The sequence below is a fragment of the Lutra lutra genome, chromosome 8 (assembly GCF_902655055.1).
Source record: "Lutra lutra chromosome 8, mLutLut1.2, whole genome shotgun sequence".
Classification (NCBI taxonomy): domain Eukaryota; kingdom Metazoa; phylum Chordata; class Mammalia; order Carnivora; family Mustelidae; genus Lutra; species Lutra lutra.
The window spans coordinates 137,883,440-137,892,558 of NC_062285.1; the positions used below are offsets into that span (position 1 = coordinate 137,883,440).

Genomic DNA, 9,119 nt, shown 5'->3' on the forward strand with positions numbered 1-9,119 from the left:
TGGCAGGAAGGGGGAGAGCTGGCTTAGCCAGGCATGTGTGAGCACCCCCCAGTGGGGACACGGCCAAGGCTCTGTGTCCAGCATCCCCATTCGCTTTCCCCCCAGAGCAGCTACTGGGAGGAGGCTCCCCCATCCTGAGCACCAGCTGTCTGCTTGGCCCACTGCCCACACCCATTAGGGGGGTTGGCCCTGGACCAAGCTGGCCAAGTGGCCTGCAAGCCAGGTGCCGGCTCAGGGCCAGATTATGTCAATGAGGATCAGCCGGGCTCAACCAACTCAAGACGAAGAGTGAGTGGCTGGAGGGGGGGACACCTCCAGGAAGGGGCATGGACCCTCCATGGGGCCTTGGGCCCCGACAGGCCTCTCCCCTGCGCTCTGGAGCCCTGCGATGGCTGGGGCGCAACTCCCACGGCTCCCACTGGTGCGGACATTAAGCTTGGCACTCAACCCTGACTACCCTCTCCAGCCACCTCTCCCTGGCTCCCAGAACACGCGCCCGCAGCTCTCAGGAGCCGTCCTTTGCTCTTGCACATGCTGTGCCCTCTGCTCGGACCGCCGTCTGTCCAGTCAATGACCAATGCTTCCACCATCAGTGCCTCTCACCGCCAAGCTGGGGCTCCTTTATTCTCAGGGATGGGAGCCACAGAAAAAGGCTTTATTTACATGAGGAACCCGGGCCCTAGGACCCCGAGAACAGAGCCACTGGCTTTACGCTTTGGGCCCCTTCTTAGCCCTGCAGGCTCCAAGGCCCCAGTCCAGTCTGGGCGGGCGTAAGGAAAGGCTGGCCTTCCACGGGCGCCGCCCCTCCTCCCCCGGAACCGGCCCAAGGCGCCCCCCAAGGCAGACGAGGGCCCCCGGAGATGCGATGGCTCAGGAGAACCAGCGGCCCCCGTCTTCACACGGTGACCTCGGCTTTGCTGTTGGTGCTCAGGTGCCGGGGTCCGCGGCTCGCGCTGCCGTAAAGGCCAGGGGGCTGCGGGCTGAAGGCCTCAGGGAGCTTCTCCACGCTGAACTGGCGCCGGGGCGCATGGCCGGGCCGCCGGGGTGCGGGGGAGGCCTGAGCCGCCAGGTGGCCGCGGGGGGCCGGCCGGGCCTGGCGGCTGGCGACCCAGGCCTTGTAGTGGCCGGACCGGGCAAGGCCGGCGGGGGGAGCGTAGCCCGGCGGGGCCCAGGGGCAGGCGTCGAGCAGCGCCGGCAAGTCCTCGCGCGGCCGCGGGACCCGCGCCGGGAGGGTCAGCGGGGCAGGGTCGGTCGCGGGAAAACGCTGGTAGAAGTCCTGCGGGGTGGCTTCTGCCGGGACACCGGGGGCGAGCCAGAGAGCGAGGTCAGCCCCCGGGGGCGGGGCCCGAGCGACTCCGGGAATGGGGTAGGGAGAGGCCAGGCCGCAAGGGCGGGGCCTCAGCTTCTTTGGGCGGAACTGGGCGGGGTCATGCCTCGGGGGCGGGGCCCCGGCGGCTTGCGGGCGGGACAAGCCAGGGACCCGCCTCGGGACTCGGCGGGTGTCCAAGCCCCAGGCTCGGCTGCGGCCGTGGGGGACTAGCCGGGTGGCCTGGTGAGGGGACGGGAGGTCGAGGCGCGGGCGCCGACCGGCTGCGTAGGCGCGATAAGGAAGCTGGCTGGAGCTCCGACCCGCAAGGCTGGGAACCGCGGAACTGCAACCGGGCGGGGGGGGGGGTTTGCTGTAATCTGGGAGCTTAGATACGGGGCGGCCACTCACCTGCGGCCTTGAGCCCGCCTGCCTTGAGGGTGGCGTACTTGGCGAAGTCGGGCTGCAGGGTCATGCTGCCACCGCCCTGCAGCCTGGGGCCACGCGGAGGTCCCGGTGTTGCTGACCCCAGGGGCACGTTGTTGGGGCGCTTCTTATCTGGAACAGGAAAGGGAAGGTGAGATCCGGCCTGCTGGCTGGAGGACACTCTCCACCGGCACTAGCACTCTTTGTCCTCGCCCCAACTGCTGTTCAAGGAGAGCTGGTGTGGTGGCTGCTTGGGGAGACGGATAGAGGAACCTGACTCTCCAGTGCCTGGGGCAGGGGCCTGGCCCCCAATAACGTGGATGACAGCAGCCAGCCCTGAGCGGCTGCGGCCCAGTGGATGACTCCCCAGCATGTTCAGCCTGCGCCAGGCGCTGAGTCCCAGGACCTGCCTCTCATGAGATGGAGTTAATGTCTGAGAATCAGAACCCATGGGGGGGTGCGGGGTGTTGTCTCACCAACAAGAGACCAAGAGGGAGGCTCTAGCCTGGAGAAAAAGACCCACAGGAGTCCACAGGTTGGTGCCAGGCAGTCCCCCTGGGTATGGATCCAAGGCCTAGAGCCACAGCCTGAGCCAGGGATCCCTGAGTCTGGACCCTTCCTCACCGAGTCCCTGTGACTGGAAGTTGCAGGACACCAAGCGGGTCTCCCTTCACCAAGGGGAGCTGACCGGCGTGCCCAGCCCCCACTCACACACCTGCAGAGGCCACAGCTCATTCCAGTCGCCAGTCAGCTAAGAGCCTCTTCCCTCGCAGCTCCTCCCAGGCCCTGTGCCCGTCCCCAGCTTACACACCTGTGTTGTTGGGGGAGCTCCGGGGGAGGCCATCACCCATCTGCACCTGGACACAGCTGCCCAGAGGTGGGCCCAGGGGTGGAGGCAGTGGCTCCTGTGGGTCCGGCTGCTTCAGAAGTTCTGTGAGTGTCCTGTGGGGAAGAGGGATGAGAAGCAGCCCTCCCAACCTCCTACTTCCCCACTGGCCAGGTGGGGCCTATCCAAGGTCAGCCGCCACACTCTATCACTCTTTCAACCTCTGTGGGCCTCCTTTCTGTCCTGTGGTTGATCTCACACATCTAGTTTCCACATCTGGTTTCCCCAACCTGGCCACTTCCAGGGCAGATCAGGAAACTCTAACGGGCTCACCCTGCTTCTCAAAGACTCCCCTGCTCCCAGGGTCCATTCATCAAGACCCGCAGGGTTGGGCCTCCTCTCCCCATGAAATCTCTGCAGGTGCACCAGGTGTACCAGGCCCTGGATTTGGCCTGTGCTGGCACTGGCGCCCTGTGCCAACAATTCTCCTCCATCTCCTTCCGCAAAATTCCTATCATTCTTCAAACCCCACCAGAATCCCTCCTCTTCCAGGAAGCCTTCTTCACCTGCCAACCTAACTCCCTTCCTGCAGCAGAGGCTTCTGCTGGGTCCTGGGACAAAGCTGCCACACAGGCACAGAGGGGAGGACAAATAGATAAAGGGTAGGAGGAGCCAGGAGATCCCACAGTGGCAGCCCCGCACCCAAGACTCTGTGACCTTGGGCGGCCACCTCCCTGGTATCAGGACACCCAGTCCCACCCAGGTGTGATGGCATCTGACTGAGCCTTCCCTGCAGGCAGCAAGACCCGGCCTCCCACCCAGCTGCCTTTGGTGCCCAGAATCCACGGTTTTCTTCTGGCACAGTCTGGTCCTCCCTCCTTCTGGGGCTGGGGGCTCAAATGGCTGAAGCACAGGGAAGCACACTAGAGCGGGGCCCTCTGGGGTAGATGCTGTTTGGCTGCAAAGTGGCAAGAGCTAATCATCACGGCCGCCCGCCCCGCCCAATCCTCGGCCGCTGGCCCCAGTGGTCCCACCTCTGCGCCAGCTCTCCCAAGCACCTGATTGTCGTGTGGGGGGGTGGGGGGGTGCAGAGGGGGCAGGGGTCCAGCACACAGCCACACAGCCACACATGAGCTTAAGCTGGGCTCCAGACCTCCCCGGAGAAGCAAAAACAGGGCACATGGGAGCTGGAGCCCAGACAGAGGAAGGGACTGGCCTAGGCCACACAGCACTTCCCGGGTAGCTACATCTTTCCGAAGCATCACCAGACCCGCTTCCCCGTGCCCTGTGGAGAAGTGGGCTCTAGGGGCAATGTGTCCGCTAGGTGGCCCAGCCACCCCTCCCTCTGCACCCTCACGGCCCTCAGCTCCGCTGCCCCACTCTCAGTCAAGGCGCTGTCTTCTCCTTGCCCAGAATGAGGGGCTCCAAGCTCAGGACCGGCCCCCACCACATCTAGGACCCAGGATGAGCGCCTCAGCGTCACCACGGAGCCAGGGTTCCACTCCCAGCTCTGCCCTGCAGCTGTCCGGGAGGCAGGGGTGCTGGGGAGTGCCTAGGAAGCCCTCATCCCCTGGCCCTGAAGTCTAGGAGGCAGAAGCATCCACACCTGGCCTACCCAGGCATGGGGGCGCCTCTCTATTGTCGCCTCTAATACCAGCCTGTCGCATACCCAAGGGAGCCCAGACCTGGGTGAGGAGGGCACAGGCCCCAACATATGGGGGGGCTCGTCAGCGTGTCAGGGTGGGGGTAGAGTTCCAGGGCAAGGACACAGAGTCCCCATTAGAGCCGAGACCCCACTTGTAGACCCCACTTCCCACAAAGCTCAGACTCAGCTAGCACCTGTCCTTGGCCTCAGCAACAACGAATCTGTGTCCCCCACATTTCCAGCGCCTTCCTACACCTGGAGAGACGCTGACCCCTGTCGGGGATGGGATGGGTTGTGTATGGAGTGGAGCGGGGTGGCCGGTGGCGGGAGGCCTTCTCCCCAGGGAAAGAAGGTCAGGCCTGAGTCACAGCTTTGGGGGTGGGGTGGAAGGAGGGGGAGTGGGGAGAGAGGCAGGAGGGGACACACCCAAGAGGGCTACAGAAAATGCCCCTTTCCTTCCCTCCCATGGGGGACCTAGACTCCCAACGCTACATCAGCCTACGCTACCCGGCACGAGTGGGTCTCAGGCTCCAGGCCGGCTCTCTGGGGTGCGCGGTCGTGGTGCCCTCTGTCCAGGGCGACCAGCCCTCCCGCCCACTCCGGAGGAGGCGGGAGCCGCGGGGGAGAAGGGCTCAGCGCCCAGCTCCCTCCGGAAGGTCTAGGGGAGACTGTATCAGTGGGGATGGGGGAAGTAACAAGCCTGGAGACAGAAATAGGAAGGAAAACCCAGGAGGGGGCTGCCGAGAGGACGAGAGTTTCCAGACGGGCGGGAAGGATGAGGGAGGGCGAGGGGGCGCCCACGGTCGGGAAGGACGGTCCAGGCGCGGCGGGCGGGGGACCCCGGGCCCGGGGCTGGCGCGCGCTCACCTGGTCACCGTGCGCCGCGCGCGCGGGCTGTGCGCCCTCTCCAGGCCCAGGCGCGCCCCGATGCCGGCCAGCACGAGCAGCGCAGCGACGCCGCACACCGCGTAGACGGCCGTGTGGCTGCGCTCGCGGCCCGGGTCCCGGGGCGCGGCGGCGTCGCGGGCACGCGCGGGTGGCCGGCCCGTCTGCACCCAGGCCGGCGTGTCGTAGTTGGAGCAGCGGCTCTGGTCGAGGCGCCGCGGCCCGTCGTGGCAGCAGAAGCGGTAGCCGCACGTGCCGCAGCAGAAGCTGTAGGCGCCGGAGCTGCAGTTGAAGGGCGGGTCCCACTGGCCCATCACGTCGTAGTAGCCGCGGCAGCGGTCGCCCCCGGCCGGGGCCGCCGTGCCGGGCTCCTCCGCGGGCTCCTGCGCCTCGAGGGCCCCCGCGCGGCCCGACGGCGGCCGCGCCAGCAGCAGCGCCAGCCCGAGCGCGAGCCGGAGCCCCGGAGGGCCGCCGCCGCCGCCCCGCAGCCCCCGCGCCCCGGCCCGCTCCATCGGGCCCGCGCCTTCGGCTACAGCGGCCCGCGCATGGCGGCGCGCCGCGGCTCCCTGCCGCCCGGCCTCCGGGCCGGCTCCTCCGCGCCCTCCGGGACCGCGCGGGCCCCGCCGCCCGGGCGCCGGCTGCGGCGGACGCCTCCTCGGCGGTCACCTTCCTCCTCGGACCCCGGAGCCGGGAGGCCACCGCCCAGAGCTCGCGGGGCCGCCCCTCCGGTGGGCGCGTCCCCCGCCGACTCACTTCCGAGCCGAGCCCGCGGTCCTCGCTCCGGGACGCCCCCCGGGGCCGGGCGGCCAGTCCTCGCCCGCGCGCGGTCCCCGGCCTCTCCCCGGCCTGGCGAGCGTGCGTGGCCCGGGCCTAGCGGGGGCGGCGGGCCGCCCGACTCCGCTGCCTTCCCGCCGCCCGCTCCGCGCTGCCCGCGCTCTGGCTGCGGCTCGGGCTCCGCGCGGGCTCGGGCGGGCGGGGGAGGGAGGGAGCGAGGGGAGGAGGGCGGGCGGGCGCGAGGCAGAGCCGGGGGAGGAGCGCGGCCGCCTCGAGGGGAGGAAGGGGGCGCGGCAGGGCCCGCACCGCCGGGGCGACCCCGCGGGAACCCTCCCCGAGGGCCTCCCCGAAACATTCCTCGGAACCGGGGGCTCCAGGGCCTTCAGCTGATGCTCTCAGGACTGTTACTTCGGACGCAGGCCGGCGGGAGTGCGCCTCGGTTGTACAGGTGCGGGGACTTAGGGGACAGAGAGTCCCGGGAGGGTCGTTGCCGCTCCCACCCCTTCCTCCTCCTTCCCATCCTCTCCGTCAGTTCTGGCCGGGACAGAGTGTGACAGGTGGCAGGCCCTTTCCCAACTCTGCGCCTCGATTTTCCCGCCTCTCGAATGGGAATGGGAAGGAAACCCCGAGCAGAGCCGCGCCACAGAGCCAAGTACGGGTCGTCTCTGCGCCGCCTGGAGCGCAGCGTTACCCCTGGGCCGTGCGCCCTGGTCCCCAAACCTCTTGGACCCCGGATTGGGGCCCTGGGGTGTCCCCACTTCTACGGCGATGGGCATGGCCTGGTCCGCGTCCTCCCGGAATCTCTTCGCTATCCCAGGTGTGTGGGGGGGGGAGATTAGGCTGGACCCTGACTCCGCTGCGGGGGGCGGGACCGGGCCAGGGGGCGGGGCCAGCGGCGGACCCTCCGCTCTGCCCCACGAAGGACGCTCAGGTGCCCCCCGCCAGCCGCCGGAGAAAGGGGAGGAAGGCGGTTCGGAACTTGGGCTTAGCACAGAGCCGTTCCATGGTGTTTTCGAAGCTGAGTTTAACTGGAAAATGTGACCGATCCGGGGCGCCTTGCTTCTCTCTGCCTCAGTTTCTCATCTTAACAACAAAAACTCTTCGGGGAGGTGGGTGGTGGGCAGATTCATAATCCACCCCTTCCAGGAGGCAGGGGCCAGTACGATGCCTCCCACTGTCCAGAGGGGAGCATCAGGAGAACAAGGGCTGCGCCCGGGTGTTCCCACACCGCGTCGTATCTGCTGAATGAATGAATGAATGAACGAATGATGTGACTTTAGCGTCTAGTTTTTGTAAGATTTGGGCTCCCAGGGTTCTCCCTGCTCCCCTTTGCATGGTGTCTTCACTCAACGACTGGGATCAGCTTATAAAAATGGAGGAAGTAGAGGGGGAAGGAGAAGGATTTACATTTAAAGGAGGATCAAGTCCGCGTGTGGTGGAGATGAGGGGCTGACAGGCTAATTTCAGGTATTAATGCCTAGAGGCCCTCCCTCCTCGGGGTCATTCCTCCTGCCCTGTCCAGAGATAGCCGGCTCTCTCCTCCTCCCCATACAACACTCTTCTGATCCGTCTCAGAAGACCCTACCCTGTTAGAAGATTATCACAATTTTAGAGCCAAAGAAAATAGATGAGCAAAGCAATGAAGTGAAATTGCCTTAATCCCATCACCAGGGACAACTGAGGCTAAAATAAGCCCCACTTTACATACTGTTTTTTAGTGACTCGTTTTTTTAGTTTACTTTGCGCTGTCAAACTTTCCATTTGTTATTCTGTTTTAGAACTTAGTTGCTATATTCCTGGTGCGGCCACTCTTGGTCCCCGGGGGCCCGGGTCGGGGCTGTTGTTCTAGAAAGGGACTCCATGGCACAAACTTGTTTGTATCAGTGTCCCCACCATGCCCTCCAGTTTACCAGGGCTCTCTGGGGGACTGCTTCTTCCCCTTTTCTCACCCTATGGCTGGACATTAGGTTTAAGAGGCTTGTCTCTGTCCCCCTGGGACTGTGGCCTCATCCCAGGTAGGATGGCCTGACTGGTCCCAGAGCTTCCAGTGCTCCTCCCTGGGTTATGTCCCTTCCCCGGCCCCCCCCCCTCTCTCTTTTTTTAATATTTTATTTATTTATTTGATGGAGGGAGAAAGAGCACAAGTAGGCAGAGAGCAGGCGGGGCGGGGGGAGGGGGAGCAGGCTCCCTGCTGTGCAGAGAGCCCCATGTGGGGCTCATCCCAGGACCCTGAGGTCATGACCTAGGCCCAAGGCAGAGGCTTAACCCACTAAGACACCCAGGTGCCCCCCGGGGCCCCTCTCTTATCCCACTATCCCGGCACCACTGGGTGCCCCGCTGAGATTCCAGCCCCTGTTGCTGCCATCAGGTCCACTTATATATATACGTGTATATAATATATGGTTATAGATCATATATATCATACATAGGTCATATATATCATATACACATGATATATATGATGGTTTCCATGAAGGAGCTGGATCCGGAATTACAGCCCCTCGCCCCCCCAGCAGATGTCCAGCCTCCAGCTCCTCCCCACATCCAAGGCTTCCTCCTGGTCTCGGTCTGGCTCAGTGGTCAGCCAGTAACCATAGATGCCCACATCTACCAGGCCAATGCCAGACACTTATGCTCTCTCAATATTAACACAGAGCCTGGGGGCGGGGGGGGGGGTGACAAACGCAGAGACAGATTAGGGCTGACTGACTGAACCTGGGATCTGGCCATTCATTCAGCTGGCGCTGCCCCTCGGGTGCCTGACCATTTGCTGACCATCTGGAAATGGAGCAGCCCAGCTAAGGAGTGACCCCTTGGCCCAGGTTACCCTCCCTGGACCCTGGGGTCTTTCTCCTCAGTAAGGTACCAGAGCACCTGTCTCTCGGCTCCTCTGCCTGCCCCCCCAAGCCTGTGTCACCAAAAATCGCCCATTGATCCAGGCTTAAAATAACCCCTGGCATCTGCAGCGGGCCCCACAGGGCAGGCAGAGGAGCCGTGTCTCTGCCTGAAGGGCACCCGCCCCGCCCCCAGCTCTGAGAGCCAGCAGCTTGAGTGTGAGGGTGTCTGCTTGTGCTTCCGAATGCGAGTGAGAGTGCGTGTCTGGGGGCGGCCTGGTTATGAGCCCTTCCATCCCCCATGGACATGTGCGTGCACGTGCGTGTGTGTGTGTGTGTGTGTTGGTGTGCGTACCCCTGGGCACACGTGTTCTTCCTTCACGTTTGAGTCCTTGCCTGGTGCCCAGCTCTGGCTGTGCGAGG

The 9,119-nt window shown here is 64.8% G+C and overlaps 1 protein-coding gene across 1 annotated transcript; it reads right to left on the reverse strand.

Annotated features, from left to right (window-relative positions):
• Positions 1–510: 510 nt before the first annotated feature.
• Positions 511–5,981, reverse strand: SHISA8 (shisa family member 8). The gene is made up of 4 exons (XM_047743596.1): positions 5,071–5,981; positions 2,544–2,674; positions 1,718–1,864; positions 511–1,290 (listed from the first exon to the last, which is right to left on the reverse strand). The coding sequence occupies exons 1-4, from the start codon at positions 5,598–5,600 to the stop codon at positions 896–898; spliced, it is 1,203 nt and encodes a 400-aa protein (XP_047599552.1). The 5' UTR covers positions 5,601–5,981; the 3' UTR covers positions 511–895.
• Positions 5,982–9,119: the final 3,138 nt, after the last annotated feature.

Bases quoted from the DNA above. Each gene is read 5' to 3' on its own strand.
- SHISA8 (XM_047743596.1), bottom strand. From the start codon at position 5,600: ATGGAGCGGGCCGGGGCGCGGGGGCTGCGGGGCGGCGGCGGCGGCCCT. The intron at 2,675-5,070 runs GTGAGCGCGCGC...TCTTCCCCACAG, and splicing joins GCGCGGCGCACGGTGACCAG to GACACTCACAGAACTTCTGA. The intron at 1,865-2,543 runs GTGTGTAAGCTG...TTCCTGTTCCAG, and splicing joins GAGCTCCCCCAACAACACAG to ATAAGAAGCGCCCCAACAAC.